The following is a 25790-nucleotide window of genomic DNA, read 5'->3' on the forward strand; positions in this document are numbered from 1 at the left end:
GCATGTGTGTACAAATTTGCAGCAATACCCTTGTTGCTAATGTAACGAGAGCCCTCCAGTCCTTTTTTTTATTGCTGTACCCTTGCACGAATTTTGCTGGATGCTTGATGTGTTTTCCTGCTCTGATTCCCAGACATTTCTACTCATTTTATGATGATAATGATTTAACTACCCTAAAGGAAATTACTTTATATCATGTTAGGTTGGATGGCTAATTAAGATGTGTGCTGGCTTTCTTCTTTCAGTTAAATTAATGGATAAACAATTAGCTGTTTGCTTGAGTCATAAGTTCATTGGAAATTGGGCACTGCTAAAGGTCAAGTACAATCTAAGACATTTTGCTGGCTGGCTTGATGTTGCTCCTTCCCCTCCTTCCACTGAGCCAACAGCTTCATCCTCCTTTAATTTTAGTGATAGGCTAGCATCCTTCACTACACCTCAGGCAGCAGATTAGTTTAGGGGATGCAAAATATACACAGCTTTGTCCTTGAACAGATAGGAACAAATAGCAGGGGCTCAGGGGGAACATTCAGGGGTTCCCACTGCTGCCTTTTTGCCTCTGCTGCCAAAAGCAAATGTCTCACTCTTCCTAATGGTTGTACTGGCCCTTATCAATGTTTCTGAGGTTCATGCAGGCAGTGGTACCAACTGGCCAGAAGAAAACCCATCTTGAGATGATATCACACCAGGTTCATAAGGTGCCATAATCCCACTAGTCCAGCAAATGCAAACAGGCTGGTGACAATCATTATTGCACAGCTCTTCAAAAGTATGATGGTGCTGCTTCTGTCCCGGCCTCTACCTTCTTCAAGCTAGTATCCATAGCCCTACTTCCCTGCCCTAACTCCTTCCCAGCATCCCTTGGTCTGTTTTTTAAAAAAATATTTTTAGTGTGATTACACAACCATGGCAATCCATTAAAAAAGTGAAAGAAGGAGGAGGAGGAGGAGGAGATGCTTGGGAATAGAGAGGAAGAAGCAGTGGAAGAGGAAAGGAACATAATCACACCCACTTGCACCACATAGAATTGTAGAATCAAGAGACCTGTAGGGCCATCCAGTTCAACTCCCTGCCATGCAGAAGACACAATCAAAGCACCACTGACAGATGGCCATCCAGCTTCTATTTAAAAACCTCCAAAGAAGGGGACTCCACCACTTTCCGAGGCAATATATGACCGCCTGTATATCAGAATTGTTTCAGAGGCAAATTAATCACACTCACTCAAATGTAGTGCAATTGGAAGGCATTGACAGGTTTTGCCCATCATTGAGAAAGAGCAGTCCAGCATTGGGTGGACTACAGACCAGCCACACTAGACAGACACAGTATTGCGTGATAAGCTACTGCCATAGATGCTGCTATCATGCTCTAATTTCACTTTTAAAGCATGGTGCGATAAAGTTTTCAGTCATGTTTTGTTCTCTGCCACTTGTTAAAAACAAGTGAATTTCCCCCTCATATCTTTGAACTTCTTTTTTATATATGTTGTAAGTTATGGTGGTACCTAAACTGATATTTTTTACCTTGAGCTCCTGCACTAAAAAATGGATTCTCTTCCCTGAGCTCGACTCCTTCTGCATTTCAACCCATGACCTAGAGAGAACCACTTCCATGCATAACCAGAGCTCAGAATAGCTACATTTTAACCTGCAGTTTTTGGAATTGCACAGCCAGCATTGCTATTGTTGCCCTTCCTGAGGATCTGGGCTTTTGGAAGGTGCCCACTGGTGCCTGGTCTGAGTATATCAGCTGTTCTCTCATTTAGAATTCTTCACCCACTGAAAACCACTCGTTGCACCACCACCTCTAAATGCAGCATATTCTTTCTTGTAGGTTTCCAACGTCAAACTGCTCGCTGTGTGAAAAGGGGGAAAGGTGTGGTGAAAAACTTGTTTTGTGATCCAGAAACACAACCAAATGGAAAACAAAAGAAATGCATTGAAAAAGATTGTCCACCAAGGTAACAGAGACATATTTCTATATATAGTTGCAGCATATATATGTAGCAGAGAGAGATGGAGGTACGTGACAGTGGCTTGTTGTAGAAGGTTAGTTGGCCAATACTAATTGTAAGCTGCTCTGAGAGCTTTCAGGGCTGAAGGGAGGGGTATAAATATCGTAAATAAATAAATAAATAATTTTTTCCCCAAGAAGACATTTGTCTTTTATCTCCATCTCTGTTTCTACTTAGAGCTGCAGTATGGCCTGCCTTAGAGGACTATTATAAGGCTAAGTGAGATCGCCCATTAATGACTTTGAATACTTAAGGGATATGGAGTTGAAGGCTTTCATGGCCATCATCCATAGTTTTTTTGTGGATTTTTCGGGCTATGTGGCCATGTTCTAGAAGAGTTTCTTCCTGATGTTTCGCCAGCATCTGTGGCTGGCATCTTCAGAGGATGCTTATCTGGAAAGGAGTTGGGACAATGAGCACTATCAAGCAGACCACTAATCTTCCTTTGCAGACCCTCTCACCCTGAGGCCTGCCATTAGCAACAGAACAATACACATGCAAATCACTCCTGCCTTCCCTGGTCACACAGTATACTGTATACATACCCAACTCCTTTCCAGGCAAGCATTCTCTGAAGATGCCAGCCACAGATGCTGACGAAACATCAGGAAGAAACTCTTCTATAACATGGTCACATAGCCAGAAAACCCCACAAATAACTTAAGGGATAAATTATTCCATTGTCAATTAATATGAATACTTTGCTATACTTTCCCAGCTATTCATAAATGAAGATCCCTCGAGTTACACATCATGTTTCTTCCAGAGGAGTATTTTATTGTACAGTCACCATGTCCCATTCATTGAACACTACCAAAGAGCTGGACATTTGTTATTTTCCATTTGTAGTACAGCCATGCTTTTCTGTTCCTCGTTCTATCTTTTTTCTTTCTTTCCAGAAAAAATCTGTAAAGGAAGAGAAGACAGAGAGGCACTGCAGTGTCATTTAATGGCACTAGTGGTAGCACTAGAAATCCTGTATTTCGGAGCACTATGGCCTACTTCACAAATATGGGCAATAGGATTATTATTTTTATTTTTATTTCACAAGGTTGATGGCAACCAGTACAGCTTAAGCTGTGTCTAGTTCTCTGAAAGATATATCGAGGCTTCAGGATGGTCTGAGCCATTGAGGCTCATCAGACACTACAAGATAGATAAATATAAGTCAGCACAAGTGGCATTTGGTAGAACTATGCTGCAGTCAGTGTTAGCGAAATGAAGTTCCCATTCATAACTGAGACTTGGGTAAGTCCCAATCATGGTAGATTGGCCCTCCATGCCATCCCAAGAATGAGAAGTTAGATTTACCATGAATGTTCATTCTGGGATGGCAATAGGATCAATTCACCTACCCTTGGGATTATTAATATAGGCTCCAGGGACAAGGACAGATTGGTCAGGTGGGAAGGCTAGATAATCAAAACTGTCGAAGAAGGGAAGGAGCTACATGGATGTAACCAAAAAAGCATGCTGAGCTCTTGCCAGTCCAGCTCCTTCCCTTCTCCAACAATTTTGATTATCTTGCCATTCCACCTGACCAATCCATCCTTGTCCCCTAAGCCCTATTCTTTCCAAAGTAAAATGTCCCAGGCGTTTATCACGCAAAACTGGTAAAGTGCAGTTACAGTATTGTGGGCGGGGCTGTGTTTTCTGGCTGCATGGTAAAAGCCCCACGTGTTACTCCTCCCCTCTTTGACTGCACGCGGCAACAAACTTTCAGGCAAGTTGCAGCAAAACAGAAACTTTTAATGATAACTTCCCAACAACCAAACAACAACCCCCGGGGTGTCTCTGAGACCTTCGGGTTAAACTATAGGCCCCTTCTGGGCTGTATCCTCTGGCGGCGCCTTAGGTGTCTTCGCCCTTTGCTTGCCTCTGCGCAGAGGGCCGGCCCCCACAGTGCTTCTCCAGGGGTTCTAGGTCCGCTTTCTCCCTGTCCCTGGGTTCTGAGCCTGTTTGCCACTGTTCCCCTTTGGGGTCCCACCACTCGCCCTCTAAAGAGTCTTTCTTTCCGTGGGCCCACTCCTCCACCCCTACAAAGGGAAATTCCCCTTCTTCTCAAGGGTCCCGCAGGCGAACTTCCTCATGGGGCCCTCTCCGCCATCCTCCCAACCTTGTCTGCAGCACCACCGGCGCTCTGTCCCTCACTAGACTCCTCCTCACCTCTCCTATCCTATCCCATCTCCGACCGCGACTCCCCAACCTCCTCTTCCACCACATTCCCTTCCTCCCAGGCACCTCTCCTCTTATACTCCTTGGCTCCTCCTTCTGACTCCACCTCTTGCCCCTCCTCTCCCACCTGGTCCTCTTTAGCCCACTCAGCTCTCTCCCTTAAGGGTACCTCCTCACTACAAGTATATAGTAGCATCTTTGGCAGGTACTTATCACACCATATCATGTCTCTCCTGTTGCTGCTTTGCATTTCAGTTACTGGTGGAGCACACCTTTTCATTCACAGAGGGGGAGGACTGTCAGTAAAAAGGTTCCCTCCCCCAACAAATGAAATACAAAGCAGCAACAAGAAAGACATAACATGGTGTGAGTAAGTACCTGCCAAAGATGCTATTATCCTACTATAATTGCACTTTACTAGTTTGTGTGTGATAAACTCCTGGGACATTTCACTTTGGAAAGAGCAGGGTTGGCCCAAGACATTTTACTGCACTGAAGTGATGAATCATAGATGTCTCCCACTCATTCAAGATGCTTTGATATCCAAAGTCAACATTATTTTGGTAGGCAAAAAATCCCATAAGCATCTCTCCCTCTTCCTGCAATGAAATTATACATTAAATAACTAGCAATGTGTTGCCTTCCAGATCTGATGCCTGTTCTTTCCCCAGTGGGGGCGGGGAATCTTGATATTTTTTTTCACAAGCAAAAAATATATGCAAACCCACCTGAATTAGTGGCAAAATTAGACACTAACAGATGAAGGAGGGTGGGACATGGGGATTAAATCTTTCCTACCCATTTGGGAGCCTGAGGATCATTGCATTGCTGCAGCTGCTTTTATCCCCTGTGGGCAGCAGTGGAATGTCTCTTTCTTGGAGAAAGCAGTCATGCAGCTGGAGGAAGAGCGTTTTGGGGCAGGAAGAAAAAGGATATAACTCTCCTTCCCACCAGCCATGATCCCGATGAAAATCCTGCACTGGTGCACATACTATTCCTTTGAATAATTGAAAGAGCTGTGATTTCATTAAGATGGATGCTCTGTCCATTGATAAAGGTTTGCAGCTATTCCATTTGTTGTTGCTATGGGCAGTTCATCACCTGATAGTCATTTTTCTGTGGACAAGCCTTGCTGTATTTAGCTAGGCTGGCCTTCAGGTAAGAGACAGATGGTACACCCTACCAACCTGGCTGAACCTGCCAAAGCCCATACTATACTGGTCTAGCCTTCAAGAACCCAGGAGGGGTCACCTCCATATCACCATGAGGTAGAGAAGTAGGTCTCAGTGGAGATGTGCATGTCATTAGCATTTAAAAATGAAAAATGCAGCATCAGATGATACATAAAGCACCATATCCCATTTGGCCCTGTGTTATGTTTCGTGACATGCTGGCAGTGACTCAGAAGAAAGTCACACTGAAGCCAGTGGGGCATAGGTAAAGTTAGTCCCTTGACATGAATGTTTAGTGATAACCAGTTGTAGGAAGCGGTGCTCATCTCCGTTACTAAGCCAAAGAGCCAGTGTTGTCTGAGGGCTGCTCTGGTGGTAATATGGCCAGCATGACTGCACCGAACGCTGTTACCTTCTCACTGATGTAGTACCTATTTATCTACTTGCATTTGCATGCTTTTGAACTGCTAGGCTGGCAGAAGCTCAGACTAGTGATGGGAGCTCTCCCCATCATGCAGCACTCAGGCCTTGTACTGCCAACCTTCCAATTTCTCAATCTTCAGAATTGGCATTTTAACCACTAAGCCACCACTTTTCAGTGGGGCATAAGTAGGTGTAAGATTTCAGCTTGAAACTGTTATTGTCTACTCAAGCAACACTGTCCACAGATCAAAACTTTTACCTTTGAAAAGTCAAAAGATGTATTTGTGTGTGTGTGTGTACTTTTCTTTTTTCTTTTCTTTTCCTTTGCTTTAAACACCAAAAATAAATCAAAAACTTTTGGCTATGCAAACAGACAGTATATCTTGAACCTTAGCTTACAAAGCCCAGAGGTGGTTTTATTACCTGATAATATTCCTCCTGATTACCGTATTTTCCGGCATATAAGATGACTGGGCGTATAAGACACCCCCAACTTTGTCAATAAAAATATAGAGTTTAGGATATACTAACCGTATAAGACTACCTCTCTTCCTGAGAAGCCAGCAGTTGGCCAAGGGTGCATGCGCAGGCTTCAAAAGGCCTCCAGAGGCCCCTTAGAAGCCTGCGCTGGGCTGCCGGCTTCACAGGCCTCCAGAGGCCTGAGAAGCCAGCAGCCAGCCATGCGTGTGCACACCGGGCTTAACCCGGCGTATAAGACGGCCTCTGACTTTTGACCCAATTTTAGAGGGTCAAAAAGTCGTCTTATACGCTGGAAAATACGGTAGTCATTTGTCAGTGCTGGATTTTAGGACAGATCTTGCTGGTGTTACAGAGTAAACACTGAACATCTGTTAGAGGAATTTGCCATTTGTTTTACTAACCTCTCAGTAGAGGAATGCCTCATAATGTTGTTAAATATGCAAACAGTTTGTTAAAGTATATGGATGCTACAGTGGAATGATTATTCAGTTCTAATTACTGGAAAGGCATCTGACAGTATAATCTGATTTGATAACAACTGGCCTCTGTAATATCTGAACACACACCAGAGACATTCTGTGTTCAAATTAAAAAGAAATGAGCATTTTATTCTAGAGTCCGCAAGGAAAAGGAGAACAGCAATCCCATGCACATTTACTCAAAAGAAAGGCCCACTAAATTATATTAAATTTTATTTCTGAGGAAGTGTGATTAGGATTGCAGGCTTAATTGGTTAAGGCACAGTCCCTTGGGAACTTTTGTCCTTGGTTGTCATGGATGCAACACAGATTTGGATCTATTTGAACTTCACCAGGTCTGAATTATAATTTAATGCCTGTCTATTACCACCTAGAGCTTGGAAACGTTACTTTTCTGACTATAATTCCTGCATGGCAGGGGATTGGACCTTGGGGTCTCTTCTCTATAATTCTATGAATTCTCTAGCCAGCATGGTTTACCATGCTGGTAGATTCTGGAGATTTATACCAGAAAAGTAACTTTTCCAGTCCCTGGTACCATCTTTGCAAACTTCACTATGGAAGAATGAATGTGACTCTTGCAAAAGGAATTTGAAGCCTTTAGAATTCTTTGAAAGGGTCGATAATGTTATGAATAAGTGCAAACCAAGTGTGTGTGTGTGTGTTTCATTGCTAGCTACAGAATTCTAAATGCACTACATTGCATACTTAGACATTAAAAAGCCAAATAAGGTACAATGACTGGAATTATCTTAGGAACTCCCTTAATGTGCATTGAGTCTTAATGAATACTTAATGAATATGACAGTCTTACAGTAGTTTAGTCATCTTGGCTTCTAGGGAGGAGAGTTCAGGCTTGATTTGCTCTTGGAGCTATTCCTTTATCTTTTTGGCAATCCATGGCATCCACAGAACTGTTCTCCATCACCACATTTCTTAAAAAGAATGAAGCATATGAAAGGAAATGTGGTGATGGAGAAGAGTTCTGTGGATGCCATGGATTGCCAAAAAGATAAATGAATGGATCCAAGAGCAAACTCATACTTGGACTCAATGCACTTTAAGGAAGTTCCCAAGATAAAAGGAACTGTGCAGGACTGCTTGGTAGAAATCATAATTTAAGAAGATGCCAGCCTGGTTTATCAGTTCATTAACAAGTAGAATCTCCCTGTTTACTGTCAATTGATATTTAGAAATATAGTGACCTGTGGACATCAGTAGGTTGTATAATTTCTGTTGGTGAATCTATTTACTTTTGAATATTTAGGAAAAAAATTAAGAAAGATTTGAGAGCAAAGCCTGCACAGCCTCTGTCTTCTTTCAAGGCAGCTAATATTCTCTGGACCAGTAACTAACAAAGGCTGACTTTCAGTCAGGGTGGATTAAAGGGCTTACCAATGTAGTATTAATATATGGAGTAGGATTATGCAGACTTCCTAGGTAATGCCAAAGGTGTAGTCTACAGTAATTAAAAAAGTGTGCAAGGGACCACGTTCTGCTTCTCATTGCAAACTGAAATGAATCCTTTGCCCTAGCTGGTTTTTAATATGCAAGTTTCAAAACTTAATTGGCTTGAGAACATTATTACCAAAGCACAAAATAGATTCGGCATTGTGTACCATCAAGATCTCCAATTTATGATGACCCTATGACAAACCTATCATGGGGTTTTCTTGGCAAGATTTAGAAGAATATTGCACAGCGTTCTGACAACGTTCTGGGAACCCGATGGGAATGGAACGCATTTCAGTTTACCGCACGTATGTGTTCCCATCGGGTTCCCAGAACGTTCCCAATGTGTTCCACATGCGTTCCAGGGTGGGGACGGATTAGATGTGTTCCCAGTGAGCTGTAACGTTCTCAGAACATTCCATAAGAAGTCTGTGCAGTATTCTTATCCGTTCCCAATTCCGTTCTCTCATTCCTCCGTTTCCTGATTGGCTGAAACAATGCTCTTCTCTTTAGTCCTCCAAAGTCCTAGAGCGTACTAAATTTTTCATTGCTCTCCCATGTATGACGCACCGCCCTCTTTGACAAAACTAACATAGATTTTATCCTATTTTCCCCCAAACTATATCTATATCTCTATCTATCTATCTATCTATCTATCTATCTATCTATCTATCTATCTGCGCACATTGGCAATATGGTTCTAAATGTTGTGTGTGTGAAAATGCATATATTTAAATATATGACTCTGTATGTGTCTGCTTTCTGCACACACAGACACACAAATACACACACAAAGAGAGAGAGAGAGAGAGAAACTATACATAAAATGGCTGTGTGCATAGTTGTGTGTGTGTGTGTGTTTCTCGGTTTGTTCTGTGCACACACCCAAACACCCAAAAATACAGACATATTTATATAGATAGAATTCATAGCAGTAACTTTCACAGGTTGAATGATTGCAAACTTAAACAGAGTCTGAAAAGTCGAAGATACAGTGTCTTGGGAATTGTCACAGTGACTTTGTTGCCAACGGATAGCAATGTGTCTAGAGACATTTTTCTGTAGTGGTGTGTTAATGGCCCGCCTCTGTTGGCTGTACACACCATATAGCATGATATCAGAGGGTGAGGGTTCATGGGACATCGAGGGGCAGTGGATACAGTGAGATGGATGACCGGACACTACAACAGGGACAATCGTCCACGCGGAGAGAAGGACCCTGATGCAGTTTTTTTAAAAAACATCTGCCGGCCTCAGAGGATGTGGTGGCTCGATTCCCTCTGTGCTTTTGACAGATACTTCTGGGGCTGGTGCCACCTTGGCGTTGGGGGCTTCCCTCCCCTTTAGTTGATTGACAGAGAAAAGGGAGGCAAGCAGGAAGGAATGTAGACAGGATTTGGTTGGTTTGGGTCAGATGTGGGGAGAGAAGACGACTATTGGATGGCCAGGTTTAGGGCATTGAAGCCCGCGAAGCCATAGGAGAAGAGGGGTGCTGGCATGCTGGGGAAATTATGCAAATTAGCTTTTAATTTTGGGCGAAAAGAGTTTATTACTGCCCAATTAGCGAGTTGTTGGTTCAGGGAACAACAGTTATGGATAGTCCAGATAGAGAGGACTGAGATAGCAGGAAATTTCCAGAGTCGCCATGATCCAAAAGACAGTGTCAATTAGTGGGGTCCCGGGTGATTTTGATGCCAAATTGCCCAGTCGGGCCTCCTGTGATGGGAGCCCGACATGCCGCATTTAGATCACCATCCTTGGTGGTGACACAGCACTGGAAACAGTAATGCTGAGGCAGGCTCTAGGCTGGTACCATGGTGAAGCATCTCATGAGATGCCCCACTGGGTAGCCAGAGGGGCGCAAGCACATAGCATGACCCTGTTTTCATACTGTGTGACCTCCAAGGATGGTGTTTTACAGCGGCTTTCACAAAAAAGAGGCCGGGGAACTTCCCCCACTTCACATTCTGGTTAAAGAAAAGAAATAGAATAGAAAAGCCCCCCCCCCCCCCCCCCCGGTTTCCCTCATGGATGTGGCTGAGAAAGGATAATTTGTGCAAGGTCACTCAGCAGGTTTCTATGGCCAAACAAGGATTTGAACCCTGGTCTCCAGAGTCATAACCCAATGTTCGAACCACTACACTATGTTGGCTCACAAAACAGATACCAAAGTTTAAATATATTTAATTAGCAAATTGATTAGATTAAGTAGTAATCCTGCAGTCTTTCAGACAGGGCCATAGGATCAGAGCCTGGAAAACTTCTGCTGGCTGGAGATTTCTGGGAGTTCCAGTTCAAAAAAGTAGCCTTTCCAAGCTCTGGTGTAGTGTAAGTCAAACTCAGAGAGGGTGGTCCAGGGGTGGAGGAAATACACCTTATAAAGCAGTTCTCTGCTGATTGATAGAGAGTTTTGTCTCAGTAGTTTCTCTGTTAGCAAAACACTGACCACAAAGAAGATGAAAGGAAAGTAATCCTGCAGTGGATGAAGAGAGGCCTTGGATCTTGAATCCATCCCAACCTCTCTGTCCAAATACACACCTCTTTGACCCTTCAGGAGAAATTCAGCAGAACACACAAAATGGAACCAATGAGTTGGCCCTCAAGCTGACTTTGACTTATGGCAACCCTGTGAATGAGAGACCTTCAAGTCACCTTGTCATAAACAGCCCTACACATGTCCCAGAAACTCAGAGCCATGGCCTCCTTGATTGAGTCTATGCATCTGTAATGTAGTATTCCTCTTCTCCTACTAGCTTCTACATTGTCAAGCATCATGTTAAGAGGTATATTAAATCTTTTATTGTTTGAGTACACTGCTTTTGGCAGTCTGTGCCATATGAAAAGAAGGCAACTATGTTGCCTTCAAGCCATGCTGTTCCTGACTAATAACTCCTTAACATGCTGCTTAACATGCTGATATATGGGTACTGGCAAGGCTGTTCTGAAATAGATATAAAATATAAATATATGTCCCATTATGCTTGCTTTGATGCCCGTTAACAGGTTTATCATAACAGATGCTGTTACAATATTAACAATGCTCAAGGGGATTCACAGAAACTTCTTAGAAATGTATAGTTCCTCAAATAGTTGAAAATATATACCTGGCTATGTTTTATTATTGAGATGGTTTTGGATATGCTGCAACGGACATGTGAAAGCCTTCATGAAATGAATGTGTAATCCCTTAAGAGATACTGTGACAAAGTATGAAAAGAGCGTGATGATGGTGAGGGATAAAAGGCTATGTTAAATGCTATTCATCCTCTGGTTTAGTGTCCATGTCCCTTTTGCTGACCTCCATTCTCTTTTGGCTTGTTCTTCAGATGGTGGGCAGGAGAATGGCAGAAATGCTCAGCTACCTGTGGTCCAACAGGTGAGAAGAAAAGAACTGTCCTCTGCATCCAAGCAGTAGGGTTTGATGAGCAAGCTTTGCCAGCTGAAGAATGCCAGCATCTGCTGAAACCAAAGACTCGCCTTTCATGCAACAGGGATATCCTCTGCCCATCTGACTGGACAGTAAGCAACTGGACTGAGGTGAGTTTACATAACCAACCTTTTTTCTTCACTAACATTTGTACCCACCATTTCTTCAACACATTTCAGAGCAGCCAGAGTAAGCTGTGAGCTTATATATACTGGCAATGGTCTCTTTATTCATAGGATAATCGTGCTACGTCATGTGATAATCTTTGCAATAATATTGCGCAATATTGATGGGAGCATACTGCTATGTTCCCCCTTTTTTTGTTAGTCTGATAATGTCCATGGTCCGTCTTCCTCCTAATAGCTATGAGGACTGTGCAATTAGGTTAGCAAGAGAGAAAAATTCACCCCCCCCACTAGTTCTCAGCCTTCATATGTTTTCCCAGCCTCAAAACTGCAAAAGAATGCAAAAAAAAGTGTTCAACAAAATGATTAATACAAATATCCAACAATGTCTTTAATTTCACACCACTGGACAGTTGTTAATGTCTGGCCATGATGCTAACAAGAAGTCTAAAATGCATCCTCGTGGTGGCAGAGGTCCAGCTCACTATAAGTTCTTGGCTGCTCCCTGGTGACATCCAAAGCTGGCAGGATCTCAACAATTTGTTCCCTCTGGAGAACTGTTTCCTGGTTTCCAAGATTGCTGTCTCCTACTAACGGTTTGTAGCAGTGGATAAACATTGGATTGCTCTTGCTCTGCAAGACCAAAATTAGCAAAGATTCATAGCACCTAGTGCACTGTGAGCTCAATGGTACACACACCTCTGCTGGTATTAATGTAGCCCTGTGCAATGAGCAAAGGACTGAGGAAGAGGAAGGAATAGATGCTTGTGTGTATTGCAGTATGAATTAACCTGATCCACAGCTCCTAGGCTGATGTGTGAATTAGAACATCATTATCTTTCAGATTTTGCACTTCTCCAAATGTTGTAAGGCAGTGCCTGACTTTTAAACTATATTCATCAAACTGTATTTTGAAATGTACATTTTGAAAGAAAGTATCTTCAGGAATTTTTGTTGGAAACCTTTGTATACACATTAAAATATGGGCCATCCAGATTTTAATAATAATGATCACAGATTAATGTTCTCCAACACATAAATAAAATGAAAAAGAATAAATACATATGAAACTGATATGGACCAGAAATACTTCTCTCTTTGCAAAGAAAAAGTGCTGCACCTCCTGCTTTATGAATAAATAGCTTATCCATTATTATTATTATTATTATTATTATTATTTTAAAAAACCAAACAATGCTCATAAGAACAACTATTCCCTTATGAACTTAAATCTGAAATGCCACGTTTTGCAGGATTTGTTGTGGAGAGGTCCTGACTTGACTTTGCTGTGATTAATTAGTAACAAATGCTTAGCAGATGTGTTTCTCCTAGTCCCAATGCCTTCAAGCCTTCAGTTCTTCATTCATGCAAGAATTAACTGAAGGACTAAATTTGAATATACTTTTACCAAAATCCCTCCATTGACCATTTTGTGTGCCTTCTCAGCTCCCTCTTCTCATTTCTGTACAAATGAAAATGTGATGCTGGTAGGAACTGAATTAAATGTTAATTTCAGCTCATGTTGTTGATTAAGCATAACATCTATATTATAATTCTGTGTTCAGGCACTATATCCTAGTTTCCTTTGAAGCAGTTCCAGATATGGCATGACAGTTTGGCATCTGCTAAGAAGGATAACTAGGGAAGGGTAATAAGGGCACAGGATTGCCAGAGTGAAAACTGGAAGGGTTCCTGTATCTTTAATTATTGCCTAGAAGAGGGAATTTCAGTATTTGTTCCTTGTCACACAACCAGGTAATAAGCAAACATGTGCTGAAATTCACCCTTCTGCATGACTGTTAAAGGTACAGAAGCCCTCTTTCATTCTAGCAACCCTAGAAGACAAGAGTGAAAAGTTTCATGAAATCCAAGATCATAATGAAAATTGTGTGAAATGTTTTGTTTTTTTGTTTCTTTTTCATTTGGAAAATTTAAGCCTGTTTTCAAGGTGACATATGTAAATCCAGATATCAGCCTAAATCCTATTATTAGTTTCAACAAGAGTACAAATGTTGAATCAGGTTTACTTATCCGTTCATTCGGCATTTAGTAATTGAATCCATGGGTATATGCTAGTTGGGACTAACCAGCAGAATTCAGTGTCTTGTTCAGAGCAGGGACACATTTTAGGTAGCTCCCAGAATCCCCAGTGGTCAGGTTGGTTAGCAGATCCTTGGATTTGTAGGCTTTTTAAAAATAAATAAATAAATACAATGGGCTCTTGGTTTCTGCTGAGATTTGGTTCCAGGACACACACACACCAGATACCAAAATCCATGGATGATGAAATCCCATTAAATACAGTGGCATGGTAAAATGGTGCTCTTTATATAAAATGGCAAAATCAAGGTTTTGATGTGTGTGTGTGTGTGTGTGTGTGTGTGTGTGAATATATATATGTATATATGAACACATATATATGTGTATTCATATATATATATATATATATATATATATATATATATATATATATGAATATGTTCAAGCCATGGATGGTTGAACCCATCAATAAAGACTCTGTGGATGCAGAGGGCCAACTGTAAATTATACAATTTCTGATTTTAATTCAGTGGCTTTAGGAAAGGTCAAAGTACACAAAGAGAGACATATACACTTATTAGAGAATTGTGGAATTGCACAGAATAACCTTTTCTCATTTTATGTGGGAGCCATGCTCTAACTATCTACACAGGCAGAGAGCTTGTGAAGGAATTCTCTTTTGCCAAATGGTCTCTGTACTTAGAACTCTTCCAAAAGGATGGTGGGACTGATCTAATCAAAGTCCTTATTTGTGTGGAATTGCTCCATGTTCCTACTGGTATATGTGCATATAGACCCTTCACATGACAGTTCAGGACATGGGTGGCAGGGGGACACAGCTGCTATACACATCACTGACAGCTCATTCCTGTCCTATACAACTTTGTAAGCCCTTGCATTTTCTTTCAGTGTTTGCAGGAAGACATTTGACTTTCTTCTTTTAGTAAAGTCATTATGCCAGAGGCACATTGGCAGCTGGCACGGAGTTAAAAACAGCTACTGAAGACTGCTTAAATGGTAGTCATAATCTAGAGACACAACACTGGTCAGCAATAGCCATCACTGGTTTGTTTTAACAGCAGCTTCTGGGCAAGAGAATTCTGTCTGTATATTATTATTATTATTATTATTATTATTATTATTATTATTATTATTATTAACCTTTATTTATAAAGTGCTGTAAATTTACACAGCGCTGTACATACAATCTTTTAGTTAGACGGTTCCCTGCCCTCAGGCTTACAATCTAAAAAGACACGACACAAAAGGAGAAGGGAGTGGTGGTGGGGAATAGGATCAGGTTCAGCAGATCTTCTCCACCTCCGAGGCCTGGACCAAGGCAAATGGACTGGAGGAATGCTAGCAACAATATCCTTAGAAAAAAGTTCTTTACACCAGAGCCACAAAAAACTTGTTGCTCCATAAAGGTCTCATTCTAAACAGAAAAATGTTTGAGCCCATCCTTCCAGGAGGGATGTTCCCAGTTGCAGTTCCAATAGTTCACCACACAGATTGCAGGATAAAAAACCCAAGAGTTCCTGAATTTAGCCTTTAGAGCAGATTGAGATTTGTAAATGGATTGGTATGACTAGAGATGGAGAAACTGACATGATATCTAAGGACTGTTTGTTTTGCAGTGTACAGTTACTTGTGGTGGAGGAGTACGTACTCGTAATATCACCTGTCCCAAAAATAATGGAGAACCATGTGATATTTCAAAGAAACCTCATTCCAAAGCTCTGTGTGGTCTCCAGCAGTGCCCACCCACCAGACGACCACTGATACCTCATTTGAAACTGCTCAATGGAAAAATAATCAGGAGAATTGGCTCCAATAACAGAAGAGGCCCTGTGAATGATTTGCCGACCCAAAATCCAAGGCCAAGAATCTCAACCACCACTATCTCCACTTCCACTTCCACAAACTCAGCTCAGCCTGCAAATGTTACTTTAATACCCACGTCATTTGGCCCTACGAATTCTTCGCAACAGGAAGACTTGGAAGTGACAACAAAAATACAAAGTAATTCCAGTGGCTCAAGCATTCGCAAAGATTATTCCTATGTATTTAGTGATAACAGTTCACTGAAAAATAGCACTTGGAGACCACTGACAAATAATTCAACTGTTTCAAATTTTATAAATGTGGGGAACATCTCCATCATAAAGCCCTGCAATTCTTCAGAGGCCAGTTATATAAATAAGGACTCCATTATTACTGACCCCGTGTCTTGGGTTGTGACCCCAGAGTACAATTATTCAACTGAAGTATCCAACATAGTGTCTAATAGTACTGATGGAGGAACAAAGGACAAAGTCAAGAATGAACAGTCAACAAGAAGATTTTCTCTTACTGGCCAGACCTCAACAACCTCACCCACAGTTTATCACTCTGAGTCTTCTAGCCAGGTTCCTGTTATTCCAATAACAGGAGAAGTTTTGCTGACAACCATAGGTCCCCGAAAGCTTCCTGTTCAAATAAATACACCACCAACAACAAATCCTGTTACAGAAGAACCAGCACAGTTGGATGATACATTGAAAGATGAGAACAAAACAACACCAAAATCTAGTGATGGAACATCCAGCTGGCCCACGAAGAGCCCATTTCTGCAAGACTCTCATGTTCCAACAAATCAGGAGAAAGCTTTCAAGACAATTTTGTGGAACAACTCGGATCCAAAAGATTCCATGAACTCTCATACTGATGCTTATTGGATAGTGGGGAATTGGAGTGAAGTGAGTATTGCTGGTTTTTTACATTACGATTGTTTTTATCATGGAGAATGCAACCTTTAGTTGCATTGCTATTTTTTTCTTAAAAAAACAACTCTTTTCTGTATCCTGTATCTACAAATCACTTTTTAGTTTGTGCATGTACCTTCAAGATGCCTGTCGACTTATGATGACCCTATGAATTTCATAGGTCTTTCATAGGCAAGAAATACTCAGATGTGGTTTTCCAGTTCCTTTCTCTGAACTAAAGCCTGAAGCTGGGATCCGTTGACAATCTCCTATCCAAGTATGTGCCAGGGCTCAGATCAGTCAGAATCTGATGCCAATGGGGTAATTAGGCCTTCTACAAATTAGGCCTTGTATTACCCCTATTGAAACTCCCTTTTCTACAGATAGTCTGCATGCTTGTCTGGATTTATGACAAGAAGGTTAATATGCTAGAGGGGAATGTAGCTGTGGGAAGATGATGGGACACGCAAGTTCACAGATGTAGCAGTGTCCCAGCAGCTAGTTATGCTAGTAAATAAATATTGTGATAACAAATCAAATCAAACCTATATATATTATACAAATAAAATCACAAAATTCAGGAAACTGAATAGTAGATACAACCCCTTCAGTTGTACTTCAAATTAGAAAAAGACTATTTTTAAAAAAGGAAATGACAGGATTATCACTTCCCTTTTCTTTTTAAAAGACTGTTTGCATTCTGGGCTGTCTTTAAATGGCAAACTGTGCCTCCTGCGGGTATATGCCAAGCTGACATTTTAAAAATTGTGGGTTTTTCCACCCAAGAGCTGGAATCCTAGGGACTCAAGGATTTCGGCCCTGGGGCTCCTTGTGCATCTTTAAAATAAGTATAATTAGAAGATGTTGTTGGAAAAATTAGAAAAGTACACAAACTCTGTTTTCATTGTGTATATTGGTTTGTGATGAAATGGTTAAGTTTGTTCTAAAATGTTCACTGAATACACTTATTCCCTGTCTCTTGTCCAGGTAATTTTTCCATTGCCTGCTAGGTGATACTTACAGCTGAGGTGTGGAGACTGCATCTAAAATTTTCTGAATGCAAAATATACATAATATATGCCATATTACTGAGCTGTGTTTCCTCTCACATCACCTCCCCAAACATAAGACAATACAGTCAGCCTTCCATGTCCACAGACTCTGAATCTATGGATTCAACCATCCACAAATTGAAAATGTTTTTTTAAAAATAAATCCAAAAGCAAACCTTGATTTTGTGATTTTATGTAAGGGACATCATTTTGCTACCCCACTGTGTATAACAGGACTTGAGCATCCATAGATTTTGGTATCCATGGTCCCAGTACAAACCCCAGCAGATACCAAGGACCTACTTTATTCACATACTGATTTGTGTTGCCAACCAAGCAGTAGGCTTCTAGTTATAAATTTTATATAGTGGCATTTAAACAAAAAGACACATGGTGATCTGCCACAGCAAACTCCATTGTTAAGCTCCATTTCCTATCCTGTTGACCCTGGTAACTGAGTCTGAGAGGAGCTGGAATCAAAAAGGATGAGGAGGGCCACAGGTTCTTTCACCTACAAAGGCAGAGAAGTCACTTCCTACACAGGAATACTAGCCACAGTATGCAATTATTTCCATCCGAAGAAACAATTCTAGGAAGTTATTTTTCTCTTCATGCTTGTTATAGCCTTCAGGCAACACTGGAAAGGATAAAAGTGTGAAGTGAACTAAAATAATCACAACTGATATGAAAGAGCTTTCAGATGTGAAAGAGTACATAATACTGGGTGAGGTATAACACATATTTGACATTATCTCCCTGAGCTGTCAAGTATGCAGGAAAGAACAGCCACCAAAAAGCTGAGTTTGGACGAAAAGCGACCTTCACATATACCTTTTACTTTGCAATTGTCACAATTTTTCATAAAAGATTGCAGACTTTGTGCATTGCTAACAAAACAGCAGATGTTTCAGTTGGGATGTTAATTGTTTTCTGCTAATTTCTGCCTACATTAAATATGATGCTTCAGACCAACACTAGAATATGATTATCTTTTGCTTCCAGTTACTCTCTGTGCTCTTGGGTTGCAAATGAGATGCTTAATATACATCTCAAGAGGCCATCCCAGCAATGTAATTAAGATAAGAATGTCAAAGCAAAGTCCTTTATTGCTCTGTTATTTTACAGTGTTCCACCTCATGTGGTGGAGGAGCCTTTTGGAGAGCAGTGGAATGCAGCACCAAGAATGAATCTGACTGCCAGCATATTACGAAACCTGATCCAGCAAGAAGGTGCTACCTCCGCCCATGTGCCCAATGGAAAGCTGGCAACTGGAGCAAGGTAATGGCCCCAAGGTAATGGTCCTTCTTGGCCATGGAAATCCACTGGGTGACCTTGGGCAAAGCACACACTCTCAGCCTCAGAGGACAATAATAGAAAATCTTCTGAACAAATCTTGCCAGGAAAGCCCCAAGATAAGCTTGCTTTAGGGTCACTATATGTCAGATGGGGAATTTTCACTGGCATAAGGCACCACAGGATGCTGGCCAAGCTTGTCTCCAGATGCAGTACTGCAAAATTCCTTTAAAATGGGGGGCAAATTGTTGTGTTAGTTAAATACATTTCTCCAAGTCACTGAAGAAATTTGGATCATCTGTAACTGTATCCTAATTTTCCTTACACCAACACTACCCTTTACCCTAATATTTTCAGGCCAAGTTCATTTGCATGTATAACAATAAAGAAGAAAGCAGAAAGGAAGATTGAATCAAAATGCATTGTACGTCAGGGATTATAAACCCAATTATGCAGCTAATTCTGATGCAAATGTCTTTCTGTAACAGCAACCACTATCATATTGGATTTTTTTTTTAAAAAAAAAATCATTTTCTTTATGCTTCCCTGTTCTTACAAGAGGGATATTCAGGAAAGTAACCATTTTCTTGATTAGCTAAACTGCTGCTGTTTTTTTCTCATTATCAGATATTACTCTTATTATTGTACTGTACTATTGCAGATATTGCTATTTCTATGCAGTTATCTAAAGAGGGTATCTGAGGATAACAACACAAGCCTAACCAGGGAGAATAATTTTAAATCAGTGAAAGATTTTGGTTTTTCTCAGAAGACAGATGCTCCTGATGAATCTGACATTTTGAACAATAATTCCCCAAATCTCCCAGAAAGCCATGGCCAGCTTATTTCCAAGCCCCTGATAAAACACTAATATGGAAAGAACTATGACTAGGATGTATCTGTGTCATTATGTGCTTTCTTAGAAAATGTGCAAGGCTGGGTTCTAGTACTTCCTTGCACGAAGAGTTTCCCCCTCCTTCACTTCCTCTTTGACCCTTCTCTGTAACTCCTCTGTCTGCTGTCTCCCCTCCTCCTTTGTCACAAATGCTTCATCTGTTGAGGCGCCTCTGGTACACAGAGGAGAGGACCAGAGAAGGAAGAAATTCTGTTGTTGGATAAATGATTCCCCACCCCACCCCCTACCTCCATTTATCCAACAGCAGAATTTCTTCCTTCCCTGGTCCTCCCTCTCTGTGTACCAAAGACATATGCCTAGACATGTGTCTAGATCAGGAGTTTCCATTATGCCTCTTCAACATTTCAAGAAAAACATCACTGTCTGGTAACTTTTTAAGGTGGACTTAGTTTAGGGTTGCCATTTGTCCAAAGAAACCTGGAAAATCCCAGATTGAAGGGACAAAAAAATGTCCCAGCCGACTGGGCCAGTTGAAGCAGTGAATCCTAGATTTCTTCTCCATTGCAGGCTGATGGGTAGGTTAAAATGTGTCAGTAGCAATGTGTCAGTAGCAATGAAGCAGGAAATCATGGGAAAAGGCCTCTTCCCACCCTGCAGGCTCCAGTTGCTACTGCACAGGTGTAGCTTTCGGGCAAAGCAGATGGCCAGCTTGGAACAGCCAGAGGCGTTCCAACCTCAGTGCTCCCCCTAATCGGTGCAGCACCACAGCGACCAGACACCATGATTCTGAGGCCAGCCTCCACCTCAGTCCCAAACAGGCCACTAGTAAGAAGTGTTTTCTCTGCATTCCTTTTGCTGGAGGTCCTGGGCCACCATGGGCAGTCTCAGGGCAGCATGTGTCAGAAGCCACTCTATCTTGCCTGTCTGTTTTGGGCCATTGTCACCTTATTCTTCCATTCCCTCCCTCCTTCCCCCAACAGGCCCAGAAAGCAGAAAAGTAAAGGAGGCAAGCAGAGATAGCCTTGTGTTGTGAGGTGACTGTGTTTGTAACTTGAGCCTAGGCCCAGGCAACAGGATGGAATTCCGCTTCCAAACAGTCTCAAGAGAGTACCGGGAATTCATTTATTCTCTGGGGCTGCTTGGAAGTCTCCTTGTCTTCACATCAGCTAGTGGGGGTGGAAAGAAAAAAGAGCTCTTAGCTTGGTACTGGTACTGAGATTGAAACATAATGGTCAAAAAAATACAACAATTAAAATATTGAATTTGCATAATCAGAATGCAAATTCATCATATGCATAATTATAATAATTTGCACAATATGAAAATGAGATACCCAGAGATGCAGAACTCGAATAAGGAACCCCTAGATGGATTGGCACTTGAGGGAACTGTCTGAACAGCAAGAGCAATGGATAGCTGCCAGAATATGCATGGGGAGGGCAATCCAGTGTAGCTGTCTAGGTGGCGCTTTTTGCTCTGCCAGTACTGAACTGGATCTTGGCCAGAATGCTGTTGGTACAGCTGTATTTTTCCCAGGGTCACTAAACAGCGAGGAGAGAAGGTAGACACTGACCAAAATCATGTATGAACCTGATTAGTATAACAGTTCTGCATATGTAACTGTTCTACAGCTGGCAATTAATCAACCCCCAGATTTACTATAGAGCCACTGCAGCCATTCCACCTTCCACCATGTCATTCTGGAGAGCTGGGGGGGAAATCAGAGAAGTGTCTGGCTACATTGCCAGATGCGTAATGATAATATCACCTGCTGAGGTTCATTGGGGTCCTCAGAGGTATCAGCAAGTTTAATAATAATTTCATTTCTGGGTACAGGAACATAGCCAGATGCTTGCTTGATTTCTCCCAGCTCTCGATCAGGTACAGCATGGTCGTTCAAGGGCTTCAGTGCATCTGTGGTAAGTCCAGAGGGGAGCTTTGGTCACTGCAGGGGGGGGGATACCTATCTTGCATCAACCAGAAAATGGCAATACAATAAGTAAAGTTGACTTACACCTGTGCATGTAGGATACCACTATCTGTCAGCTCCAAACAACCTGTTTTCCATTGTCTCACTGTCTTCATTGCTATTGCACCAACAGCTCTCCAACTGCCAGTTCCAATGCCTGTGTGTAGTTATGCTACCAGAGTGCACCAAAAGGATTCTGGTCTCCTTTGAATCCTCATTTTGGCCAGAAATACACCCAGTGCATGTGAGAAAGCAACACAGCAAACCTATTCCTTGTAATTGCAGTCTTACCTCAGAGCTTAGAAATGACAGATTTTAAGTAGCATTTATGTATGTATGTGTGGGTGGGTATGTAATAACCCCTTCCTTTTTGCAATTGAGGTATAACAATACTACATTTCAAAAAAAAATGTAAAAAAAGAGGAGCAATGTTGCATTTTTGGTGCAACCGAAATATTTTCCCATTGCTTCTTGAAAAGCTACTTCTGAGAGCATTTGTAGGCATTTTGAGCTGATTTTTTTCAAATGTTATGCCATTATTCTATTAATATTCATGGCTCTCCCTCAAAAAGGTAACAGAAAAGCATTGCCTAATGCAATGAGTTTAAAGAAGGGAATTAATAAAAATTAATTAAGTCTGGGGGATTTTCAAAGAGTTTCATTTTTTAAAAGTAACTTTCCCAATTCTGTCTATCCTATCAGTACACTTCCAGACATCCCTGTGCTGCCTCAGGAAATCCTGGCAATATGTAGTACCACTAGAATGGCTAGTTTTGCCTTTGAGTCAGTAAGACAGTAAAAATATGTATCTGAGCTTTCTTGCTTTCCTATTCCCTCCACATCCCCTTTTCCTTTTGTGTCTTGTCTTTTTTTATTATAAACTGAAGGACAGGGACAGTCTTCTCTCTTATTTTTTTATTATTGATATGCAAGCCACTCTGAGAGTCTTTCTGACTACAGAATGGGTTATAAATAAAGAAGGATGCCAGCCAGTTGGCCAGTCACAACGGATGGTTGTCAAACTCAGCACATGTTGCAAGTAATAAAATTACACTGAAGGAACATTTTTCAGTAGACTGAATGAACATGACACACACACCACTTTTATCCTTCCTATATAAGGACAATTCTCAGCCTAGTCTACAAAATTGTGATTTTCCCAAGATGACTAGTGATCTCCATGACCAAGCAGGTTTTTGTACCTGAGTTTCCATGATTCAGATTCAACAGTACAGGCTGAGTCTCCCTTATCCAAAATGTGTGGGACCAGTGCTATTTTGGATTTTGGATTTTTTTTTCTTTTAAAATACTTGTGTTTGCATATACATAAATAATTAGATATCTTAAAATTCAAAAGGCCATCCACTATCTGTGAGCTCTGAGCATATATACCTTGTACATATAGCTTGAAGGCAATTTTATACAATATTTTTAATATGTCTATGAATCACAGTTTGTGTTCACTGAGTAATCAGAATGCAAAGGGGTCACTGTCTCAGCCACTGATGAAAAATGTTTGGGGTTTGGGAATTTTTCGAATTTCAGAATTCTTGATGAGGGAGATGCAACCTGCACCATAATTTATCTGTTGCTGTGTTGGCCAAATATTTCTAACAAGAGTCCTTTAAAGCTGTAACCTTCTTAATCTTCTTTCTGCAGTGCTCCTCAAACTGTGGAGGTGGATTCAAGATCCGTGACGCTTATTGCCTTGATGTGCGTGACAACAGAATCCTGAGGCCATTCCACTGCCAGATTATAGGACGCAAGCCACAGCTGAATGTGAGCTGTAACAAAGATCCCTGCTTCAAGTGGCGTGCAGAGCTCTGGAATGAGGTACACAGTCCTCTAAGGCAGGCTATTAGACTGTGTAATTAATTACCAATTACAGGCACAACTGTGGCCTCTAAAGGCATTATGAGTATTTCTTCTCAAAGCAAGGCACAAACCTACTCTTGAATGGCACTTAGCAGCTACTCTTGGGGATGCCGAAGCATTCTTGCATGTAAAAAATGTCAAAGGTGCACAGTAATCCATGAGCAGGTATGGCTAAATTGAGGATGATGTCAGAATACATGTCCCTCACCAATACTAGATAGAGTTCATGGGTATTGCAATTGTTTCTCTGTCGAATGTGACAAACAAGGTGGGTCATATTACAGTCAACCTTCTGTAACTATGGATTCTATATCAACTGATTCCACTATCCATGGCTTAAAAATATTTTTAAAAATATAAATTCCAAAAGGCAAACCTTGATTTTGCCATTTTATATAAGGGACACCATTTTACTAAACCATTGTATTTAATAGAACTTGAGCATCCATTGATTTTGATATCCACAGGGGCTCCTGGAACCAAATCCCAGTAAATACCAAGGGCCCACTGTACAGCTAGGAAAAGTTCCTTCTTTGGACAGAAACCTCCAGAATCTCCCAGGAAGCAAGGTTACTAGGACTTGAGGACTACAAAAGTATCTTTTTAACCCACAAACATACTACTGAATAGGACTTTGCAGCTCCTCTTGGAGATGCTGGTGCGTTTTTGTATTTAAAAGTGTCAAAGTGTCAAAGAAATACAATAATCCATAAGTTTTCCCAGGAACTTTTGAACAGGAAGTTTTAAAAGCTTGGCCTAGGCAGCACTACCGCCAGTGACATGCTAAGGACCACAGATTAGGGATTAATAAAAGGCAATTAACAGGACAGACATTTTTGCCTTTATTGCCTTTGTCCTGCTCTTGGAAGCTGAGCTACTTGCTTTTTTGGTGAGATCAAACATGCTGCTTCCTTTTCTCTCCATTATACTATAAGTACACTGCTATCCATACTGTCTTCCAGTGTCCTGTTTCATGTGGAGGAGGCATCCAGCAAAGAGCTGTACAGTGCATCAGTGTGGAAGGATTCCTAGCCAGCGATGAGAGTGTGTGTGAGCACAAGGCTAAGCCTCCAGATGTGCAGAAATGCAACCAGCAAGACTGCATAGAAAGTGCGGATCGATTGCACTCAACAGCAGAGGAGCCTCATCTCAGAAATACAGAGAATCCTGCAAGACAGGGTACTTCATTGGGAATGTTCTGGCATTTCTTTTTAAACTGATAAATATCTTGTGTCTACATCACAATGCAATGGTTAAGCATAAATTTAGGAATGGTTAGATCAGCCTTTGTTACTGCCCATGTCAGTTTTACCTGTATTTGCATCAGTCTGTGAATTGAGGAAAGGGGACTTTGTAAACATTCATATTAACATGTGTATTTAAACAATTTGAACATAAATTAGTAATTAAATACATATTTTAAAGATAATTTCAATATGGCTGCTGCCCCACTGCAGAATTAATGCAGTTTGACATCTCTGTAACTGCCATGGCTCCATGCTATGGAACCCTGGGATTTGTAGTTTGTTGTGGCACCTAAGCTCTCTGACAGAGAAGACTAAATATCTCACAAACTACAAATCAGAATTCCATAGCATTGAGCCATGCCAGTTAATGCCTTGTTAAGATGCATTAATTCTGCAGTGTAGATGCAGCCTAGATCAGATTTGCAGTCATAAAGTACACTGCAGGAATCCTATATCAACATTTACTCAACTTTACATATACTTAGCTAAGCAGCAGAGGCACAATGATCCCAAGGAGATAGGCCAAATAAAGCACCTTCCATGTGCTTTTGGGGTCTGGCGTTCAAATGACACACACCCACAAAGTGCCCAGAAGCTGTTCTGAGACCAGCTAACACAGCTCAAAGCCAACCCAAAAAGGAGTAGCAAAAAGACACTCATGTCAGTGGCCCATTCTGGACCATGGCAATGGCCAGCTTTGGGACCACAGCATCCAGTCACCATGGGTCCGGAGTGGCCGCAGATTACTCCATTTGGCCCATCTGCTTTAGCCCTAAGGAACCCTGTTAATAAATTGCAAAGATGCTTATTGGGACACTGGTAAGAATGCATGATGCACATTGGGCACTTCGACAGCTCTGTTACATAATAATGTAACAACAACCTTCTACTGGACATAGACATTATGAAACTGTCCAGTTCTAATTCCCACATATGTAAGTCCACTTATGAAGATGTAACTCCC

The 25790-nt window shown here is 41.3% G+C and overlaps 1 protein-coding gene across 2 annotated transcripts in view; it reads left to right on the forward strand.

Moving 5' to 3' along the window:
* The window catches only part of ADAMTS12 (ADAM metallopeptidase with thrombospondin type 1 motif 12), a 200668-nt gene that overhangs the window by 168056 nt on the left and 6822 nt on the right, over positions 1-25790 (forward strand). The window contains exons 17-22 of one of the 2 annotated variants that reach the window (XR_006102164.1): positions 1837-1963; positions 11525-11735; positions 15428-16528; positions 18712-18878; positions 23364-23537; positions 24542-24674. Coding sequence is in view for 1 of the 2 variants with exons in the window: in XM_042451931.1 (XP_042307865.1) it covers positions 1837-1963; positions 11525-11735; positions 15428-16528; positions 18712-18864; positions 23364-23537; positions 24542-24758 (1983 nt within the window). In the remaining variant the exon portion in view is untranslated. Of the gene's footprint in view, positions 1-1836; positions 1964-11524; positions 11736-15427; positions 16529-18711; positions 18879-23363; positions 23538-24541; positions 24759-25790 lie in introns of those variants that run through there. The other variant, XM_042451931.1, reaches the window with a different exon arrangement.

The sequence above is a fragment of the Sceloporus undulatus genome, chromosome 2 (genome assembly GCF_019175285.1).
Source record: "Sceloporus undulatus isolate JIND9_A2432 ecotype Alabama chromosome 2, SceUnd_v1.1, whole genome shotgun sequence".
NCBI classification, from domain to species: domain Eukaryota; kingdom Metazoa; phylum Chordata; class Lepidosauria; order Squamata; family Phrynosomatidae; genus Sceloporus; species Sceloporus undulatus.